Genomic DNA, 23,904 nt, shown 5'->3' on the forward strand with positions numbered 1-23,904 from the left:
ATTCTGCCATCTTGTTGGCTACTTGGCTACATTGAATTGGAAGCGTAAACTTGACATTTACTTACACTTCGCATCAATAAACTAGGGCACCTACAGTGACCTACAGTTTATGCACGTTCCCTTATTTATTTAAAAACTGATGTCAGCTGCAGGACTTACAGTGATGGTGCCGCGGCCCTTTCGGCCACGACACCAATCTCTTCACACCAAAAGCAGGGCTGTAACCGCGAAAATCGAAGTTCGCAAATTGCGGGCATTTTTCTCTGTCACTCTTATTACGCCTTCATTGAAGTAAAAGAAAAAGATCCCCGCAATTTGCGAATATCGGTTTTCGTGGTAGCCCCTCAGTCGCTAGTCACTGTGTCGACCAAACTGTGTAACCACTTCTTACAGTCTGACAAAAAAGAGTAGAAATTAAAAAGTGGCAATCAATACAGTAGTGTCGTCCCGTTTTCTTATCGGCATTTATTTGAAAGGCTATTATTATGTGTTTAAGCACTAACATCCTGGACGCTTCGGGCCTTTGGCCCTACGCGGAGCTCGGTCTTCGGCCTTCGCATTTAGATACTTGTATTATTGTTCTGTGTTTATGCACTAACATCCGGGACGCTTCGGGCCTTCGGCCCTACGCGGAGCTCGGCCTTCGGCCTTCGCATTTAGAGACTTGTACTATTGCCCTGTGCTAAAGAACTGACATTCTGGACGCTTCGGGCCTTCGGCCCTACGCGGATCGCGGCCTTCGGCCTTCGCATTTATTCTAGACACTTATACTATTATTATATGTTTAAGCACTAACATCCTGGACGCTTCAGGGCTTCGGCCCTACGTGCCTTAAGCCCCCCATTCACACTCCTACCGTGTAGGCCGCCTCGTAGTCCGCCTCGTTGGGTAGGATTGTGTATGGCGGTTGCGGACTACGAGCCGTCCTACAAACGGCTAAACGGTAGGACGGCTCGTAGTCCGCAACCCCCATACACAATCCTACCCAACGAGGCGGACTACGAGGCGGCCTTAGCACACACTACAGTATTGCCACTTTTTAATTTCTACTCTTTTTGTCAGACTATACGGGAAACCTACAGAACACACGTATGCAGTGGAATGAAATGGACGTATGAGGTTTGCGAAAGTCGTGTAATGTTAGCTACTTAGCATATAAATGACTAGCTGTGCCCGCGGCTCCGCCCGCGTGGAATTCGGTCTGTGTCAGTAAGCGGCTAATTTCTAATCCTAATTTCTCTCCCTCTACCCTGGAGGCGGAACTTGAAGTAAAGTTGACAGATGGATATGCTAGAGGATTGTAGTCCAGATAAAATATTTTACAGTTACCACTAAATAAGACTACACTACAAAATCAATAGTTTTTTTCGCCCTTATTAAAATTTGACACGTGCTTTAAACGACAGAGTAGTAGGTGTACCTATATCGGACGATACAGTAAGGTCGCGCGAGCGAAAGCGAAGCGGCCTGCCTGGCTAGAGCGCCACTCACCGTGGTCTTCTTCAGACTCCTGAGGAAGACCACGTGCCCCTTGTAACCTCAATGCGTTGCGAGACTTTCGCGAATGATTCGATTTTTTTTGGTAAGGCATGGAAATGCGTATAAAATGGGAGTCCCAAATCGTTTGACTCCGCAAACGACCAGTGCGGATTAAGATATTTTGATGCCCTAAGCATTTCTAGACCATGGTGCCCCCTCTCCCTAGGGTCATCAAGATTACATTGAATTTTTTTGGTAAATTGACGTTCATTGCCGCATTACAGCTGAGAATGGAAATCAGTCACATCATTTTATCACGAAAATTGACAGTGCCGCAGCAGTAACGTTGCAACAGAGTACCTAATGCTGTTGCAGTCGCCACCCGAATGTTACCTTATCATATCGTAGAATGTTATAGAAAACGCGAGCGAAGCGAGCGCGAAAATTTTTACATATAAAACGCAATTTAATAGACAGTTGTACATTTTTACTTTTGGTATGGAAATCAGTTACATAATTTTATCACAAAAATTGACAGTGCTGCAGCAGTAACGTAGCAACAGAGTAATGCTGCTGCAGTCGCCACCCGAATGTCACCTTTGTCATATAATAGAAAGTTATTGAAAACGCGAGCGAAGCGAGCGCGAAAATTTTTCCATATAAAAAAAACGCAATTTGATAGACAGTTTTACATTTTTACTTTTAGTATGGAAATCAGTCACATCATTTTATCACGAAAATTGACAGTGCTGCAGCAGTAACGTTGCAACAGAATAATGCTGCTGCAGTCGCCACCCGAATGTCACCTTTATAATATCTTAGGAAGTTATTGAAGACGCGAGCGAAGCAAGCGCGAAAATTTTTCGATATAAAAATCGCAATTTGATAGACAGTTGTACATTTTTACTTTTAGTATGGAAATCAGTCACAACATTTTATCACGAAAATTGACAGTGCTGCAGCAGTAACGTTGCAACAGAATAATGCTGCTGCAGTCGCCACCCGAATGTCACCTTTATCACATCTTTTCAATTAGGAAGTTATTGAAAACGCGAGCGAAGAAAGCGCGAAAATTTTTCGATATAAAAAACGCAATTTGATAGACAGTTGTACATTTTTACTTTTAGTATGGAAATCAGTTACATAATTTTATCACGAAAATTGACAGTGCTGCAGCAGTAACGTAGTAACAGAGTAAGGCTGCTGCAGCCGCCACCCGAATGTCACCTTTGTCATATAATAGAAAGTTATAGGAAACGCGAGCGAAGCGAGCGCGAAATTTTTCGATATAAAAACGCAATTTGATAGACAGTTGTACATTTTAACTTTTAGTATGGAAATCAGTCACATCATTTTATCACGAAAATTGACAGTGCTGCAGCAGTAACGTTGCAACAGAATAATGCTGCTGCAGTCGCCACCCGAATGTCACCTTTATCATATGTTAGGAAGTTATTAAAACGCGAGCGATGCGAGCGCGAAAATTTTTCGATATAAAAAACGCAATTTGATAGACAGTTGTACATTTTTACTTTTAGTATGGAAATCAGTCACATCATTTTATCACGAAAATTGACAGTGCTGCAGCAGTAACGTTGCAACAGAATAATGCTGCTGCAGTCGCCACCCGAATGTCACCTTTATCATACCTTAGGAAGTTATTGAAAACGCGAGCGAAGCGAGCGCGAAAATATTTCGATATAAAAAACGCAATTTGATAGACAGTTCTACATTTTTACTTTTAGTCCCATCCCGGCGCGAATCCAGGATTTCATACAGAGAAGGGATGGGACAGTTTTTTATCAGCCTAGCTTCGCATAGGGCTCGATATTTAAGGGTCTTATTTTGCCTACGGTTTTGGTGCCCGCTAGACGTGGTGCCATAAGCAAGTGCTTATTTTGCTTAAAAGGGTTAATCCGGCACTGCAAATGACAGAGGTCATGGTATAATAATATACTCCGCCTGGTACTCCATTCCCGTCTTTTCTAGGTCACCTAACTGACACGGGCCTACGTCATCATGCGACAGCGCTATATGATAATATGCGATAGCGCTATATATAGCGGCCATGTTGTTGTGACGTAGGCCCGTGTCACTCTGGGAATGGAAGACCATGTTTTATTAGACTATGGACAGAGGTCAATGTTTTTTTTTTTCAAAGTACCCACCTTCGTGGCCGGCGATACGTATGAATATGGATTTGATATGGATGCGATATAATTACGATTAGGTATAATTCATGACGGAGAAAATTAATAATTTTAAATAATTATGCAATTATACGCGTGTTGATATGTGTGTTTATTTTACCACTACGTAACTATGTAAACTCATTTTTAGTTTTCTTGATTACTTAATGTTTACTCAGTTCCCCAAAAGATGGCACTGTGCAATGAGGGGCAATTAATTTACTGTCGTTTAATTTTGTTGTATTATTAAATCAACATAATTATTCAATTAAATTTGTTGATATCCATACCCCCTCTTCTAAACTTAGAGTTAATTTGGCAAAATCCTTCCTCGGTGGCTTATTCATGTCAACACGTATTAAATTCAGCGCCATCTATTAGTTTACCAGGGTACTCTGTAGTGGTAGCACATATTTGAAGTTTGCCTCTCCTTCCTAAGTAGCGCCATAAGATTCAGGGGCAAACTTAAGTCAGTCGAGTGTTGTGGCTACCCCCCCCTTTTAGGGGTTGAATTTTTATAGCCTATAACCTGGCCGGGGATGTTCTTGACAGATTAGTAAAGTTTGCATCAAAATCCGTTCAGCCGTTTTCACGTGATGCGCGTTCAAATAAACAGACAAATAGATAAACAGATAAACAGACAAACAGACAAAAATTCTAAAAACTGTTGGAACGTGTTCTGTTATCGATTCTAAGTATCCCCAGCCAACTTTTTTTCGAATATCTTCCATGTACAGACTTTCGACCCTCTTCAGCTTTATTATATGTATAGATCTCGGAGTAATTAACAATGGAGCCGCCATTAACAGGCGTTCCCCTCTGTCGAAAATAGGCGGCCAATGGTCAACAACTTGTCAACCATATGTATGGACTGACGTTTATCTGACATGACGTACCTATACATTTGATGTGCCCCTCCCCCGCAAAAAACGGCAGACTATTTTGTACCGAAAATTTTAGACATGGCGTCTCCGTTGGTTATATCCTCTAAGGTATAGATAGATGGGATTTGCACTAAACTAAAACAACTTGGCCTGATCAAAGCCTGAAGCCCCCCCCCAGACTATGCGCGTGAATCGCGGGCAAAGCCGCGAACGCGAGTGTGGACTCTATTTCGCTGTCTGCGAAAATCGACTCCACACTCGCGTTCGCGGCTTCGCGCCGCGATTCGCGCACGAGTGTGGAGAAGGCTTGATACAACTACAACCACGAAACATTTTTTTAAACAACTCGATTCTAAATCGATTGCGAGAAAAACATTCGATACAATGGCAACATTGATAACTGTCAAATTATCAACAAATTAAAAAAAAATTGGTTGGTAGATACGGATTGACGGAAACGTTTGCTGTATTTTTATTATTATTTAAGCGGGATTACTTGTTTATTGACGCGTTATATCTAAGTTTCGACGATAATATAACGTTTCTCCATAAATAATAGTATTATTTCTCATTTCCGTGTTGAATATGTGGTAAAACCGTCAAAATGAGGCGAGGTCATTCTGGCATCGGTGGATGGCGCAATGAAAATCCAAGACATTTTTGGCCTCGCGGAGGCGGTGTGCCTCGGCATGGACCTCCCCAACAATACCCTCTACTAGATCTACCCACCAAGTAAGTCAAAATAAACACTAAACAGTAAATAATTGGATTGCATCATATTGCGCGCCTAAAACGTGCCCTGAATTTTTTTATTTACTTACGTTTTTCTGCCTTCATCTTATTGTAATAAAACACTAGTTAAGCTTCTGTTGTAAAAATTTGAGATTATAAACCTGTAATTTTTTGTTTAAAGATATGGAGGGCCAAGATTGAACAGAGGAGGACAACATTACAATCCTTACATGGGACCAAACCACCGAATGCGAGGAGTTGACCGTCGATCATTTGGACCGCACGATAATCGGCCTCGATTTCCAGGGCCCACTGACCGGTATAACTATCAACCGCCCCATTTAAGAAATGATGACACCAGTGATAATTACAAAAATTTAGTCAGTTACTGTGAGACCAGAAAAAATGACCAGAGTCACATTAATAGTATGGGTGATGTAGACCATAGACAAAACTTTAATTCGCCTCATACTCAAAAACCTTATGGGAAACATCCTATTTCACCATGGACTAACCCTCCAACTGAAGATAGGAGGGCTAGTTATGATGACAGAGGTCACAGACGACCAAGCCAATACCATGACAATGTGGATGGGAACATTATTCCCAATTTTACAAGCCATAGACCACCTTCATCTGACCATTACGGAACAAATGTAGCCTCGACTATAGACAACTCGAATTCATTCAGCCGCTCTGTTGATGACACTGTAGATATTGTCAGACGACGGCTTTTAAATCGGAATGAATCTCATAACAATACAGATCCTCCTCCTGATCAGAATCCGAGGACAGACTCCGAGGCAGTGTCAACCACCTTATACCAAAGTGAACCAGAGACACCTCCGACCAGAAAGAGGATACAGAGACGAAGACAGAACACCCAGTCTAATTGTGATAAAATTAAAAACAAAATTGTTCACCAGTTGTTCAAAATGGACAAGGAAAAACTTAATAAATTGATGGACAATCCAAATTCATCTTCCAAGTTTGAATATGCCATTAGCAGTCTTATAACAGAGTCTCAAAACAGCTTGGACAGACATTTGAGGTCTGTTGCAGAAAAGTCGCTATGTAGCTCAAGTACAGAGTTTATACATGATGACAACAATACTATTTATGAAGATACATTTTTAAAACAAATGCAGTGTATCCTGGAACCTCAGGATACAGTTTTGCTGGAAGATATCAAGCCGCTGGTAATGGCAGAGTTAAACAAAGTTCTGCAATTAGACGAATTTGATCAGAGATTTGAAAGAGGTGGCGAAGATCCTAATTACTACCCATCGGAAGAATTTGCTCTCAATACAGACTATCCTAATAACGATGCATATGATAATATAGATTTCAGTAATGATGTACTGCCAAACTACCCTGAAGAAGAAAACCACTCTTACTACGAAGACAGGCAGTTTTCACCAACCAATTTTCCTGAGCAGGACACTCCAGAAAGTCCAAGGGGGCGTGAGCAAAATGAGCAGTACAACTATGACCAGCCTGCTAAATTATTTGAAAGAAGAGCTGCTAGGAAGAGTTGTGACTACAGCCAGCTCAAGAAGCAAAGTGCTGAAAGTCGCATCCAAATGAGACGCAGCATTGATGAAGAACGGAATAGGTTTAATGATGCAAGACGTAAGCTTGTGACTCCACCACCGGTGTTTAATGCGAATGTAGAGCAGCTCTCTGAAGAAGAAGATCCTTTCGCAGACTTAGACAAGCAGTATCATGTTGCTGTTGATCACAATTTTATTGAAGCCGAATTGGACAAACAATATATGGCTGCTAATGAGAAAAACCTTGTCAAGAATGACAATGAAATAACAAAAGTAGAACTAATAAGCTCTGTTAAAGATGTTCCACCAAACAAACCTATCAAAAAGGAAGCTTTGCTTAGCCCAGAAATAGATCCAGCTTCTATCAAAAAGGAAATTGATAACCAGTTACTGAATATTGCTAAATCTCCCTTAAAATTATCTTCTTCCACTAATAAAGCTCGGAGGAGTCATAGAAGGAGTCATTCAAAGAGCGAAAAGAAAAAAGATGACAGTGATGTGTCCATTCATGACACTAGTCAAGGCAAAGATGATTATCAAGAATTGAATACTGAGAACGTAAAGCATGAATACAATCCAGAGGTTACAGACAGCCAAGAAAGTTTAAGGTCAGAAAACTCGAATACAGTCAAGACTACTATTGCGCCAAATTCTCGAAAAAGATCCACTGATCAAAAGCCTTCTCATCGAAAAGAAAAGCGCAAAAAGAGTGACGTCAGTCCTGAAGCTAATAAACAGATATTAAATAAAAATATTATCATAAATGTAAATGATTGTGGAGCAAAGTCCACAGAAAAGAAATGTGATGCGGCTAAGTCCATATTCAATTTATTTTTCTCTAAGGACGAAAGTGGAAAAGAGTTACCAAACGATGGTAAAACTGTTGAATCCAGTGATAAAGCTTATTCAGATAAATATGTTAAGAGGAAAGAAACACCAAAAAAGAAAGATGGTGGAGATAAGAGGAAACGTTCCTCAAACAGTCATTCCATTGTTAGCCCTGTAGATACCAATAATAGTTCTAGTGAATCACAACCCAAAACGGAGAGTAAGACTAAGCTTAAGACAATAGATATGTTTCTGACTCATCCAGTTAAAGTCTCCAATGTTCACCAAGCACGTAGAAATACAGCACAAGCACCAGCTTCTAAAAAAGAAGATAATATTGACAAAAATACACCACAATCCACCAAGGTGATCAAACGAAATGTGGGGACACAAATGATTCATAAATCACGTAATAAAGAAACACAGACAACTTTGTCCAAAAGTTCAGTATCAAGACTATGCCAAACAGAAGTTAAAAAATTGGCAACAAGAGCTACTCAAACAAATCCTGTTGTTATCGAAAAGTCGCAAATAAAATCCAGTGACACCTTTGAGAGGATGAAAGAAATTGATCTCGAAATACAAGTATTATTGCAAGAGAAGTTTAAACTATACAATTCTATTGAGACAAAAGAATCATGTTCTAATGCTATGCAGAATTTGGGTATGACTGTCTTAAATGTTACTCCAAATGAAGATGGTAAGGATGACACTAATGACGACGGCTTATCAGAAGACGTCATAGTGGATAATTTTACCAGTATTCCAGTGGAGGAATTGGAACAAATTGCACTTGAGAGTGTGCAAGATGTACCCATTGAATCCCCTAAAAAGACTAAACGAAGTCAACGTCGAGCAGCGTTAGAGAGGCAACGGAAAAGCTCCCAAAGTCCTACTGTTCGCAATAAAAGCAAGAAATCAGCTGCTCCCAACATATCATTAATAGAGCAGATTATTACCGATGACCGGCCTTTAGAAGATATCATATCCCTTGACGATTTTGAATATCCAGAGGAAGCCCCAGTCACAAAGAAAAGCAAATCTAAAAAGGCACAAAAATCTAAAGCTAAAAAACAGCCTCCAAAGAAAACTAAATCTACCAAGCCTGCTGTCAATCTCTCTGATTTCACATTAAAAGAATGCCAAGTAGTTTTAACTAGAGAGGATTTCAGCAAGTACCTTTCTAGATCTGAGAAATCAGATGAACCACCAAAAGAGGCTGTTATAGTAAAAGATGAGACACAACACACGAAAGATGAGAAAGTTAATGAACCTGAACCTCAAAAAGTAGTAATAGAAGTGCCAGACGTAGAACAGACAGTTGATCCTACTGACATGTTAGACATGTTAGATGTATCAGAAGATATAGTTATCGGGGACAATTGTGAAGTTAAGTCAGGAGAGAAGGAGACGGAGAGAGTTTCAATAGGTGATGACATAATTGTGGATAACAGTCAGTCGTCGTCAGATGATGTGGTGGTGGTAGAGGGGCAATGTGAGGATGAGTGTAAGATGTTCGACTATTCGTCAGATGAGGCCCTGAAGCGGGAATCTATCACGGTCACTGGAAATGCTGATGCTGTGCTCGCTATAGAGGTATGTGTATGTTAAATGAAATATCGGGGAGACCGAGCTTTGCTCGGAAAACATATAATAATTCAAAAATGCGCGTTTTTCACATAGATAAGACTTAGTTAGATCGATTTATCGCCCCCGAAAATTCCCATATAGCAAATCTCATCGAAATCGTTAGAGCCGTTTCCGAGATCCCCGAAATATATATATATATAATAGGGAATATTAGGCAAAGCTCTGCGTAGGTGGCACCTTTGTGGCACATACAGTAAACAAACCACAATGACACATCACACGTCACGTCAATCACATGGCCTACCGCGAAACAAGAAACGATTTTCGCGTTTACCGGTAGGCCCTTGTTAACAAACCGCCTTGATGCATCAATCTCATATTTTATTGTCTGTGAAAACTTGTCAAAAAACAGTTTAAGGTACAGTATGTATAAGTTAGTCTATGAATTTACTGAGTCGGTAGTGCTGCACTCTGGCGGCAGAACATTGCAGTAATATCCCCCATTAAACAATAATTGCTCGTTTAAAGGTATTAGATTATTTATTTATTGTCTATTTCCCATAGCTATGCCTCTGCGTTTGACTTTTTTCTTTTCTAATTTTAAAAAGAAAACTAAAGTTTTTAATCTTTTCAGGCCATAGACAACAACTTCGTAGCCGCATGCTTAGACGGCAACGTGTACCATTTCAACAGCGATGGTCAACTGTTGACCACATTGCGAGGGTCCAACTTGGCGGTCACGTGTCTGATCATCGTCAAGGAGAAGTATGGGACCACTGTGTACACCGGCTCTCTGGACTCGAGGATACGGTACTATGATTTAGAGGTGAGTACTTTAAATACAGATGTAGTGCATAATTGTTTTCCATCGTATTTTCTCGGATTTCGTATTTGTCATGCTAGTTCAGTCAATGTCAGTACTTTTTGTACCGAGACTTACTGAAATAGCAAGGCACGTTCGTAAGTTTCCGTGAAAATACGATGGAAAATAATTATGCACTACATCCTTACTAGTGGCTCTATGAGCTGTAGATCTCGCAATTAGCTTAAATCACTATCCTCCGCTGTCCCGGCTTTTTGCCACGGCTCATGCTGGGAGCCTGGGGTTAGCTTTGCAACCAATTCCAAGATTTGTCGTAGGCACTAGCTTTTACGAAAGCGACTGCCATCTGATCTTACAACATATAGGGTAAACTAGGCCTTTTATTGGGATTAGACCGGTTTCGTCACGATGTTTTCCTTCACCGAAAAGCTATGGCAAATATTAAAAGGTTATACACAGCAAGATTGTGAGATAGATATGTCATAAATTTAAAAATGAAAAAATTACTGCCTTGGGTGAGACTTGAACTAATAGCATCGTTCGCAGAAGTCTCTGCTTGTTAAAATTAATTTTGATATGTCATGCAAGCCAACCAAGCGGTGTCTGCGGAATCATCGGAAATTGACACCATTATTTTTTTACTGATGCAACTAAACATTCCAAAGCGTTGCAAATTGCTGAGCTTGTAAAATCTTATATCATTTGAATGCATGCTATTTATTTATGAGCACTCAGCAGAAAGGCGAATTGTTTGAAATTGTTTACATTTTGACATATAATTACATTTACATGTTATACCTGTTTAGGGCCACTTGCACCATTCACTAACCCGGGGTTAACCGGTTAAACCTGGAGTTACTATGGTTACAAGTACAATTTGACTGGGTTAACGGTTTAACCGGTGCAAGTGGCGGAAATAGTCAATTTTTGAAAGATTGCTACTGAAACGACCATAGGAATGCAATTTATTTTAGAGTGTTTTGTTAAGGCCCCCGTACACAATGGGCCAGCACCGGCCAGTACAAGGGATGCAGCCATGCGGTAGAATGATATAGCAATGTCACTTGCTCCCTCTAACGCATAAATGCGTCCCCCAGACTGGCCAACGCTGGCCCAATAGAAACACATTAAGATTCCCACGGACCCCCCGATAATTATGAAAAAATTACTGCACCTAGTTTGATAAATGGAGGGATAGGATGGGAAGGAGGTTCTATAAAAAAATAAAATATAGGTATACTCTGGCACAGCGAGCTTAGGGTGGTATTCCATATGTCCAATATCTCTATCCAGTGTGTATTTACGTCTCACATTTTGCTTAGTGAGAGAGTGAGATGCAATGCACATTGGACCAAGAAATTGGAGACAATACCACCCTTATCAGTAGAACAAGGCGGCAAAATTTAAAAAAAGTTTTGATTTCCTATAGAAAATTTGAATTTCGCGCCTTTTCCTACTGACAAGTTGGGTGTGTATAGTTTGTCAAAGGACTGTCTCATTCCAATCATAGACAGAGAGAATCATACTCTCTTTGTCTTACACTAGTACTAGCACCCAAAAGAAAAGGATGAGTACAGTTTTCCTTGTTGTTACTGACTGACAAATTGGTTTGACCAACTATATAGTATAGTCACGATTTTTTTTTTCAGACTGGGTTAGAGAAGGGTCCGGAATGCAACGTGCTGAGCCCCATCCAGACCATGGACCGCGCGTGGGACACCGTGTACGTGGGCACCAGAACGGGGTTCGTCACGCAGTATGAATGCAAGGTAGGCAGAAATAGATTAGATCTTGGTCTCCATTTGGCAGAATGTGTTCTGCGAACTGCGTCACATTATATGCAACGATGGCAAGCCTGTCTAGAACATGATGATCATCTGCTTACCTCGGGAATAATGCGAGAATGATATTGTGTATTTGGACATTTTCACTTTACTGTGTTCCATTAACGGCTGGTTAGCAATCTTCACAAAACTGACAATCAATATCAAATCACATCTAACCGTCACATTCCTGACAAATACATTTTGTCAGGAATGTGACGGTTTGACGTTACTGAAATACGACTAAGCCGCGCTTTAAAGTACAAGTTAAAATGAAATTGCCCATTTATAACATTGTTTATTGAAAAAAAACTAGAAATAAGAAATTAAACTTGGTAACAGGCTAGTAAGTGTCCTAAATCTGTTTTCTCATTTCAGAACAACATGCTAATACCGCGAAGTACGATGAAATTCTCGGAGCAGTCGATTCTCGCCCTTCGCGCGCTGAAGGAGGGCCCACGAAAGGTAAGATCAATAAGTAAATAATCAGTAAATATCATTGGACGTTATACACAAATCCTCCTCATCATGTACCTATTTGATATAGCCTAACGGGTTTAGGGCGCCGAGATTTAATTTTAAATTTGGAAGTGCGCCACGGACGGAATAGTTGATTGTTAACCAAGGGATGAAAGGCACTAATTTCTGCCGAGGTAGTTTGGCGCTCGACCGCAGTGAGAGCATGAGTAGTATTTCATGCATGTCTTAATTACTTAACCTATTAATGTATAGTTATAGTTTGTAAAGTAGTGTAAAAGCCTCGAACTGTTTGAATGCTGTTGCACACCTGTTATTGGTGCATAAATATTATACGTGTCTACTGTACTTATGTAACTTTACTTGCTTTGTTTATGTACTGTTGGTGTGTCTTATAAAATAAAATAAATAAATAAATGAGAAATGAAAAATATTGGGAACCCCTGGTTTATACAATACAGTATTTCACTATAGACCGACCGCTTAACTGAGTCCTCGCCTGCGCGGTACGGGGGCGACGGGGCGGGACGACTAAGGGCCAGTTGCACCGACCACATTTGACAGACTGATCAACGTCACGGCGCGCCACTATGAAACTTTCCATACATAAAAATTTAGTGAACTCTTTAACGATACGAACAGTTTAGTGCAACGGACCCTAAGGGTGGCGGGGAAGGTGCGGGCGCCGTACGACTGAGTTAAACGGTCGGCCTATAGATCATTTTGTGTTTTATTACTATACAAGTGAAGTCTGAGGGTCATACAAAATGTGCAATTTTGTTTCAGGTGCTGCTAGTAGCAGCGCGTTCCGAAAACGTGACGATCAAGGACGCCCAAACAGGACTCCTTATGCGGACTCTAGAGGGTCCGCGCATGACGGTGTACACGCTCGTGTTCGAGGAGGGCAAGGTCTACTGCGGGACCTCCAGCCACCAGATACACGTGTTTGATTATAATGTGAGTACTGTAGTGTAGACAGTGAGGAGAAACTCCTCCTTTCGGGCAAACTCGGCTCCATTCGGCTCAGCATTGCTTCGAACAATTATTAGGGTTGGGACCACTTGACGTCTTTTTGCGTGCACGACCAGTACGACCACAGATAAAAGATAAAGACTTCAATTTTGACAACCCTAAATAGCCAAAAGGGATAGTGCCATACATTAGAAAGGGATAGCATGATTCGTCCCTGAATCGCTGTCAAACTTCGGTTTTGTAGGAAGTGTCCTTTCTGTACGGTAGTAGATACTATTATTTATTCTGTGGTGTAGACTAAAAAGGACTTCAATATGTTTTCATAATGCAAATTGTCTATATAGAGACCGTGCGTGAGAATCGAAAGCGAAAACAATTCACGCTTCTAATCAGGTGCTGCCCCCTACATTTCACGCTGGCACTATTTCGCCATAAAGTAAATATATATAAGAGTCGCCGACCCATACAAGCCTCGCTTCACAGAAATTCAAGAGATGTCACTCAGAGCACCATTGGGCCTAAATAGATATTTGTGTCATTTGAAATCTTGCCAATTTTTAAATTAACATGTATAGTTCTAATTTATTTACTATATTACAACAAAAACGTTTTAAAACATCCATTTACACATAGTAAATCGACGCAGAAAAAAGAAGTTAATAATGGCATGAACTATTCTAAGCGCCATCTATCGCATTATTAGACAGTTAGTTTGCCGTTGTAACACACTAAATAGCTCGATTGTTTGAGAAAAACTATCAATAGATGTCACTGTAGTAAATCCCATAGACCTAGTATTACATAGATGAGCTATACGCGTGCCTCCGTGAGGGACAAAACATACGCAAAGCGACAATATTAAAAACACGTTTTAACATTCCTGACAACATACCAAAAACAATCTACGTAATTTGGTCGGGTTATTTGTTGCCCACCATAAACCATACTAAATTTTTGGTGGGGAACAAACAAAAAGTGCGACTGTGACAAGGACAAGCAATAATACCGCTTTGTCTGCTACTCCTACTGAATTTTCCATAAGTGCATCTCGATCGGTCGTTTGGCCCCTCCCCCGTGTCATCTCTATATGATTGTACCTCTATGGTAAATCCTCATACTTAATGATCTTGATCATAATGTTCGACCACAGAAACTTTGCAGCGCTAGATAAAAAATAGTTTTTAATAATCAGTATGCGACAACACCACAGAAAATGGATTAAATAGTCTTGATACTTGTGAAATTTCTACCATATTTACCGTCTATGAAAAATTTAAGCTGTGCATTTATGGTTAAATAAGTTTAATTCCAACAATATATGTCACTATTAATATGTATACATATACTAAATGTTGATAAATAATATTGAGAGATTTGTGAGAATATGACATTTGGCTTCATCAAAATTATTGAGCTTTTGTAATATCCGCGACGGCCTAGCAGTAAATAGGTACAGAGGGCCAACCGCAAACACCAACGTTCGCAAATTGCGAGCATCTTTCTCTTTTACTCCCATTAAGGCGTAATTATATTGACAGAGAAATTGCCCGCAATTCGCGAACTTCGGATTTCGGAAAAACGAAATAAACCATTAAAACAATAAACATACATTCAAAATAAATTTAAGCTTTAACTAGTAGGCCACCCATGCCGTAAGCATAAGCATGGAGGTTGTGGGTTAGAGGACTTCGATCTCAAAACCCACCTCGAACCAATGGGTTTTTCGAAATGTTAGAGAAAGTTCATAAGGTAATAGTATGCCTATACCTACTAGGTGTGTTCAATTTGGTGTGAAACCTTAGTCTAAACCAATATTATAATATATTATCTATTTATGTAATATAGTCGCACCAATAAAAGTTTGCAGCGGATTTGATAGCCCACGCAGCGTAAGTGTTATTTATACGTCATAATTTCATAGAACTTTGACGTTTAAAATGACACTTGCACTGCGTGGGCTATCAAAATCGCTGCACACTTTTTACGGTCTGACTTTAGATATGGTGCAAGTATTAAAATGTTTCATTCCACTTACCCGTCATCAACTCTAAATTTTGTAAACATTGTCGTTTTTGAGCTTGAATTGCCTAGTGCTGATTTTTTACTAGTGTAAAATTATTCGTCACGCGGAAAAGTAATTCCCGCACGCCGATTTTGTAAGGTTTCACCATGTTTTTCCCGTTCATCACAAAACACAACGAATATTTACCTAAACGATTTTGACAAACACATACCATAGAGAATGACGTTTACTGACTATTGCGCTGCAAAGTTTCTGTGGTCGAACTCTATCAACATTATTAAATAATAATATAATTTTTGTTCTTAGAAACGTGATAATAATTAAAATAAATTAAACCTACATGGTACCATCACCCACACTGTTAATTGTACATTGGTGGACCTTATGCCTTTTGTATTAAGCTAATAAAGTCCACCGATGTACAATTAGCAGTGTTGCTGTTTGTACATTTATTTACTTAACCTTACGCATTGCAAAATTGTCCTCATATATACATATATTTTAGGACAGTCTTACACCTTACACTAACCGACATACTTAGTAACAAAACATTGTAAATTCTTGAGCAGTTTAAATAGCAGGGCAGGTGACAAAAACTTGCTCAAAGAAAAGAGACATCCGACACTGAAAACATATCCGTATATGTATGAGAGCAATAATACAATGTGTAAATGTAAATAGATACATATTTTATGATCATATCAAAGCCATACAAGAGGTGTGGACAAATGGGCATAGACCATTAATATATACACACACAATTAAAAAACAAATAAATGTCCTATGAGGATTTATACCCGGGACCTCCTACTTCATAGGCAGAGCAGGGTCACTGTCACTAATGACTAGCTAGGAGGCCGTAGAAATAATATACAATTTATTTCATTATATGTTTAAATTAAGTACAGTCAGCGTCGTATAGTAAATAGCATCCAAAGTATTCAAATAGTTCAGTACGCCATACAAATAATATGGTGTACCGAACTATTTGAATACTTTGGATGCTACCTACTATATGACGCTGACTGTACTTATATAACAATTAACAAATCAGACTGGTAGCCACACTCTAATGGCTAATCTAGGATTAAAACTTTTTAGTGGCTGGCCATCTTTGTCAAAATATTGAGCCTCAAACCACATCAAATATTTAAGTATATTGCCATTGCCCGCCAGCATTGAACAAATTGGTTATTGGTGGGTAGACAAAATAAAGTCACTATCATGTTAAACATTGAATTTATTAATTGTATTTTATTATTTTTAAGAGAATCTTCATAGCATGTGTCTGTCCGTCGATACAGGAATCAATCTCAACCATCTTCCACTCAAAATATTTTACTTGTGGTACAGAGATGCATTGACTATTTCATCTTCACTCTCTTGTTGCATACATTGCTACTTCTAGTGGCTAGAGGCTGGGTCCTGAAATCAGAAACATATTTGTTATATATAAAATGTAATATCACACTAAAGTTAATACACAGTCACAAGCGTGGCTGGCCTTCACATTGGAGTCTGTTTGCAAATTGATTACATACATTTGCTTAATTTCACTTGCATTAAGTGGCAAACACTAACCATTATATATTTAGACCAAGAAAAGTCTGCAGCGATTTTGATAGCCCACGCAGTGCATGTGTTATTTAAAATAACACTAAATACTTTGGAATCTTTCGCTAATCAATATTAGCATGGGGGGTTAAAATAAAACTTGACAATAGTTATTCGTTTTACAAGGGGGCAAAGCAGTTGTTTAACCGCTCATGCTAATGTTGTTTCCCGAGCAAGCAGAAGATTTGAACTATGAGAGTAGCGAGTGGTTCGAGAAGTAGAATCTTGAGCGTTGTGAGAATTCAAGGCACGAGGGTTAAACAAACATTGCCACCTAATGAAACACAAAATATATCACCACGCCAACGCAGGGAAAATACCAACTATAAAATACCAAAAAATCAAATCCACATGAACCTTATAAAGAATTTATAATTCAAAATCATCATTTAAAAGTAAATTCTACCAGCTAACATAAGGAAACTAAAAAGTTAGATCGGATTACTTTGCCCCACATGTGGGAAAAATGCAATTTTCTCATTAGTATTTGAACAATCAAGAGGGCCTTTACCAGTTGGTGTGGTGATAAATTATTTAATTAACCTTTGTATTCAAAACAAACTTACCTGAAGTGGCAAACAGTAGACACTGTCAGATTAATATGTAGATTTTAGGATTAGTAGTGTTCCGTTACTACATCGGCAATTCACGTCATCATCACAGGTCTTTCCGTCTATTGTAGACGATTTATTCATTGCTGTTTAGACAACGGGTTTGGTGACTGTGGAGGCCGATGCGTGAGCGGCACGACCTCCCACATTTTGGGCAGAGAAAGCTCATGCCACCTGAGGTTCCAGTCCTTTCTTTCTGCGACACCTTCTGCTATCTGCTATCTTAAACCAGGCTTGGTCGCATAATCTTCTCCCCTCCACTACACGCTTGCGCCATCCATCACGGTCTTTAGCTAAGGCTTCCCAGGTATGGTGGTCGATTTCAAATGCGGACATGTCTCGCTTAGCACAGTCTTTAAAGCGCCGCATCGGTCTTCCAACGTTCCTTTTAGCATACCTACGTAACTGCACCAAGCAAGACACGTCTAGGTATTATATTTACGTACTTGTACTATATTTCAAATGAAGCTATAATATAAAATTAAAAAGTTTGTATAAACAGAAACAAAGCAAAGCCATCAAACGCGATGCCGGTTCGTGACGACTTTGTGTGTGTGACAGTTTATTTTTAGTGTTGCCGTTGAAAGTTCTTTCTTGTCCCTAAATAGAGCTTTTATGATTTATTATTATACAATATTATTAGTTCAAATAAAATATGATATTCCAAAAGACTACAAATAATATTATATAGTACTTACATTCCAAAATAATGAAATGCCTCAGTGTCCAGTTCTGCTTTTTTAAGGAACAGGCGTATAACATTACCCTGAAGTAGGGGACTAATTTTAAAATAGCAATAATCAGTACTTTATGCCGTTTTTGACGTTTCTGTGCACGCTGTTGTCTGTCTATACTTAAAGGTCACATAATTAGTGATACAAATACCTGCCTGGTCGATATAAGCAAGATTAGATATATTTATTACCTATTCTAATTACAACAGAAAAAGTTTATAAAAACAAAACTTAAATGCTTTTGTAATAATTTCCGGTTTGATAGGTACGGGTTTTGCCATGGTAGAAGTTGAAAAGGAACGTTATGAAAACATATCTTTGTATAGGTACTAAATACAATGGTACAAATCTGTTGCTTAAAAATAAAAGCAAGACGCGACGTTGCCAAACTGCTGCGAAGCGAAAGTTTGACTCGACAACGTCGCATCCTATTGTTACAATAGGGTATTTTCGAACTAGTCAAATCAGTTACTTTTTTATAGTTATTGCAATGCAACTTGTATCGTAAATTTTTAGAAGGCACGATAAGAGTGAATTGAGCATGTATTGAGGTATTTTATCCCATTAGGATCGAAAGAGCTCGTGAATTTGAGTAGAAATAAGACAAAAGTGGCAAAAAAAGGTCACAATATAAAAAACCGGGCAAGTGCGAGTCGGACTCGCGCACGAAGGGTTCCGTACCATAATTCAAAAAACGGCAAAAAAAAAACGGTCACCCATCCAAGTACTGACCCCGCCCGACGTTGCTTAACTTCGGTCAAAAAGCACGTTTGTTGTATGGGAGCCCCACTTAAATCTTTATTTTATTCTGTTTTTAGTATTTGTTGTTATAGCGGCAACAGAAATACATCATCTGTGAAAATTTCAACTGTCTAGCTATCACGGTTCGTGAGATACAGCCTGGTGACAGACAGACGGACGGACAGCGGAGTCTTAGTAATAGGGTCCCGTTTTACCCTTTGGGTACGGAACCCTAAAAATGGCAAAAATAGTAGTTTTCGATATAAGTGCGAGAAGTATGTCATTTTGCACGAGCAGGTACCGAGGTTTCTTGACCCGAGCCGAGAGGCGAGGGTCAAGACTCGGGACGAGTGAAAAAAAATGACACCTCCGCACGTGTGTCGAACAATGTTTTTTAATACAATTGCGGAAAATGTTCATAGGCAGCAATGTATAATGCTTTCGATTTTTCCGTAATACCGGGTGTGGCCTGTAATATGAGCAAAAAATTAAACAGTATGCTGAGGGGCTACCGCGAAAACCGAAATTCGCAAATTGCGGGGATCTTACTCTTTTACTCCAATGAAGGCGTAATTAGAGTGACAGAGAAAAATGCCCGCAATTGACGATTTTCGGTATTGGCGGTAGCCCTACTGTACTCTTCATACTGACCAACATTTGTTCAGCTACTTTTAAAAATAACTTGGGGTTTGATTTTTAATACACTTTAAAGTTTATTCTAAGACGCAATGTATTGCGAATTTTGTTATGTTTAAGGCGTGACAAGCAACATCAATCACAATGATATGGCGTGGCGATGGCGTCCATTGAAGATAATATTTATTTTGTATGAAAAATAGGGAGTCTAAATACTTCATAATGTTTAAAAGTTGTTGAACAAAAGTGTCACCGTTTGAGGAGTACAATCTATGTTTTAATTATTTGCTCATGTTACAGGCCACACCCGGTATACTGTCACTTGCAACAGATGCCTTTGCTTTGACATCTGGTGGCGTTAAATTAACTCCAAAATCGTCTGAATCACTCATTTTTATTAAATAACTTAAGCTTTCGTGTAGACATGCGCGAACCAGTGCTTCAAAAGGTAATGCTACATCACATCACTTTTTCGAAAACGTAATGGTACACTGAGATATCACATCACTCATCACTCGGTACATCGCCGGAACGCGAACAGCGCTAGGGCGCGCGCGACATGGCACCATCACAGCTATCACCTACATCACGCAGCGCATATCTACAGCACTGTATGGCGTCTTATATCGGCGCGTCTATCTATTACGCGTTCCGTTTTGTACCGTGACTCGTTACGCCGCGCCGGTGCTCGGTATAGCCGAAAGCATCGCAGAGCGAGAGCGAGCGAGCACTGAGTGCGAGTGCGAGCTGGATAACATAGTAATGATGGCATGGCGAGAAAACATGACGCTATCCCAAGTGGCATTATACGTTACGCGCACTGTGTATATACTTGAACTGACCATTCATATCGGCGCGTCAATCTATATTGAATCGAATCTATTACGCGCGCTTCGCCCGATCGTACGCGCTCGCGTAATGAGTGATGTTTGAAGTGATGGTTGATTTTTCGGAGTGATACGTTATGCCATATTACGTGTTCGAGAGATATCTCATTTGTGATATTACGAGCATTACTTACACATGTCTACTTTCGTGGCAAAAATGTGGATTCTGTTGTCACTGTTGTAAGCATATGCCAATTGAAGAAAAATTGTATTATTAATTCAGAACATATAATTATGTAAAAAAACAATATTGATATATATCTAATTAATTACATTTATACGTTCATTTATATTAAGTACAGTGTACGAACGACAGCTTCATTCAATCGCGCGTTGTTCAAGTAAGTAATACTATTGGGTCTCAAATAATACTCCTTTATGCCCAATCGCGCGTTGTTCAGGTGGGTCATTAATAAGCGGGTCTCGCATAATACTCATTTATTTAAAAAGTATCATTCAGATTACTTTTTAGCACTAGTGTAAAAAAAATCAAACTTTACGCACGATTTGCAGCTACAAAAACTAAACTTTTTGAGCAATTGTATTAAAAAAATATAAAGAAACGCTCAAGTACCAGTGGCATGGTGGTAAATACACGGACTTACGCTAGTAGTAATGTCTAATCCTTTTGCCATGCACCAATGGTAGCATGCGCAAAATTATTATGACAGGTATTTATTTTCAGCCGGTTTAAATAGTTTCGGCAAGACTTATGTAGCATATAATATATAAATATTATCATCACCACAGTATCGTTTTCCGAAATTACTTTATGGTTATACCGTTTGGCTACGCTATTTCTCTGTACCCTGCCTCTCCCTTCCCTCCCTGTACTCCTTAAGTGCCCTAACTCTCTTTACTCCTACTGAAAGATTCATAAGACTATCCTGTTCGGTCATTTCCTTCCACCCCTCATGCCTGATCCAGTTTTAAACTAGATTCATGATTTATTAAATTCACTATAAAGCGACATCTGTTGATTATTCCTAATCGTTGGCAACGGCATATGTCTACTAACTTTCAATGAAGATGTATAGATGTCGTTAGGAGTTCTATGATTTGGATGTGACACAGCGCCATCTCGTGTCCATGATAGGCAATAGCGCATTTTCAGTGACGCCATCTGGTAACGATGCGCTTTTAGGCGGTCGCATTTTTAATGTATGGGATGGCGGCGTCTGTATATATGTAGTCTGTGATTTCGCATAGGAGGGTCTGCCATCTAGTGGCTTAGATCTAAAAATGGAAATTTGACATAATGCTTCGCGTCAATGAATAGGGAGCTTCTGTGCTGTCGTCTACAGTTCACGCACGCTCGCTATAGGTAGCGAAGCGCATATAGCACTAAGAATGCTGTCTCACTCTAACTAAATCGTATATAATTATAGCCAGCAATGCTAATCTTTTCGGGCATTCTAGGCTCCGTTCGCTGCTGAGCGCATTACTCCGAGCAATTATTACACGTTGGCACCACTTGACGTTCTTTTGCGTATGAGAGACTCTCGCGTATGAGATGCTCTCTCTTTTGTAAGAAGTGTCATTTCTGTACGGTAGTACTATTATATATTTATTCTGTGATATAGCGATAGGACTATGATAGGGCGATGCAGTCTTGCTATATCTGTTTCACTTGAACTATAAGAGCTGATTAAGACGGCGCGTGAACTCGCGTGCGATTTTACTTACATTGCGGACTGTCGGTTACGGCCAATTCAACCGACCGATCAAAAACCGCAATGTAATGAAACTCGCATGCGAGGTCTCGCATCGTCTAAATGAGCCCTAACTGTTATAATTGTCAGAGCGGGTCGCACTGCGGCACGCACTCGGGCGGCAAGGGCGCCGTGTGCCTGCGCGCGACGGGCGGGCTGATCTTCGCGGGCTGCTACGACGGCTGCGTGTACGTGTACCGCGAGGGGGGAGTGCGGCCGCTCGCGCAGCTGCGCGGCCCGGGGCTCATGCTGCTGTCGCTCGCCGTCGTCGGCACCAAGGTACGAGTAGAGACGAGCGCCCGAGGCTAAAATATATAAACACTAGCGACGCCGCACGGGTAGTGAAACCTATTTACGCAAAACATTTACAAATTATACACCTCAACTTTCCTGAAGAATCACTCTATTCATAGGTGAAAACACCTTCCTCAAGAATCACTCTTATATTCATAGGTGAAAACACCTGCCTCAAGAATGACTCTTATATTCATAGGTGAAAACACCTGCCTCAAGAATGACTCTTATATTCATAGGTGAAAACACCTTCCTCAAGAATTACTCTATTCATAGATGAAAACCGCATGAAAATCCGTTCTTTAGTAGTAGTGCCCTAGTTTTTGAGTTTATCGCGAACATACATACAGACATACAGACAGACGCACCGGGGTCGACTATTAGCATTCTACTCCTCAACGAGCTTAGTACCGTCTTACGAGGAAAGGGGACGATCGATTCACCATACAAACATAGTCATCATTTTCCTCCCTGGGTTATGACATAATGTATTTCAATCCTAAGCCATATTCGATTTTTTCATTATTATAAGAGTTAGAGCATTTAAAAATTTGTATGAAACCTGTGTAAAAATATTTTCCCCTTTCCTATTAAGAACGATAATCCTGTAATACTTGTAATTTTTTTTTGCAGATCATCGCCGGATACAAGGACAGGAGTTTGTACATATGGAAGATACCACTTAGCATACTAAAAGAAATGATTTTGTAAATTCTATCGTCTACCATACTTAGTGTTGTAGATGTTTTGCACTGTTTTAACTGTGTGTTAGGTTATTTTAGTTACGGGAACATGTATTTACTTTACTAGATCGTAATGTTTTAATTAAAGTTTAATTAAAATGTTAATTGGTTTTAATGTATTTGTTTTATTTATAAGTGAACTAATATTAAACATTTGCTATTATTTTGTCTTTGTTTTAAGCCATTTTCCAAAGTAATAGTGAGAGTTTATTATTTAAAAAACAATTTAGAGTTTGACGGACTTTTTCTATTCCCAAATTGAGGACTCACTGGTCATAAGGCCACGGTCACGGGTAATACGCACTACTGATGGTATAATAATATACTCCGCCTGGTACTCTCTTCCGACCACGAGACTAACACAAGCCTACGTCATCATGCGACAGCGCTATATAAAGTGGCAATATTGTGACGTAGGCTTGTGTCACTCTGGGAAGAGAAGACCATTTTTTATTAGACTATGGCCCTACTGTATACAGATCTCCATCGTGACACAATGTTTTCCTATTTTTAATTTGAACCTTATTGGAATGAATTTATTTGTGGAAGCAATGAAACA

At 39.6% G+C, this 23,904-nt stretch overlaps 1 protein-coding gene and 2 long non-coding RNA genes across 3 annotated transcripts in view; 2 read left to right on the top strand and 1 right to left on the bottom strand.

The window, feature by feature from the left end:
- Nucleotides 1-23,904, top strand: part of LOC134799171 (uncharacterized) — a 71,016-nt gene that overhangs the window by 19,648 nt on the left and 27,464 nt on the right. The gene's annotated exons all lie outside the window — the stretch shown is intronic.
- On the top strand, nt 4,983-23,508 carry LOC134799082 (uncharacterized). Its single transcript, XM_063771459.1, has 8 exons — nt 4,983-5,284; nt 5,466-9,261; nt 9,890-10,081; nt 11,728-11,847; nt 12,280-12,366; nt 13,165-13,335; nt 22,399-22,587; nt 23,236-23,508. Exons 1-8 carry the CDS (start codon nt 5,157-5,159, stop codon nt 23,311-23,313), a joined length of 4,761 nt encoding a protein of 1,586 aa, XP_063627529.1. The 5' UTR covers nt 4,983-5,156; the 3' UTR covers nt 23,314-23,508.
- Nucleotides 16,596-18,342, bottom strand: LOC134799170 (uncharacterized). Its single transcript, XR_010145342.1, has 2 exons — nt 17,554-18,342; nt 16,596-16,798 (listed from the first exon to the last, which is right to left on the bottom strand). It is a non-coding gene; the product is annotated as an uncharacterized LOC134799170 (long non-coding RNA).

The sequence above is a fragment of the Cydia splendana genome, chromosome 18, assembly GCF_910591565.1.
Source record: "Cydia splendana chromosome 18, ilCydSple1.2, whole genome shotgun sequence".
NCBI classification, from domain to species: Eukaryota; Metazoa; Arthropoda; class Insecta; order Lepidoptera; family Tortricidae; genus Cydia; species Cydia splendana.

Coding starts and splice junctions, on each gene's coding strand:
- LOC134799082 (XM_063771459.1), top strand. CDS start 5,157: ATGAGGCGAGGTCATTCTGGCATCGGTGGATGGCGCAATGAAAATCCA. Junction 9,262..9,889: donor ATGCTGTGCTCGCTATAGAG/GTATGTGTATGT, acceptor TAATCTTTTCAG/GCCATAGACAACAACTTCGT. Junction 10,082..11,727: donor TACGGTACTATGATTTAGAG/GTGAGTACTTTA, acceptor TTTTTTTTTCAG/ACTGGGTTAGAGAAGGGTCC.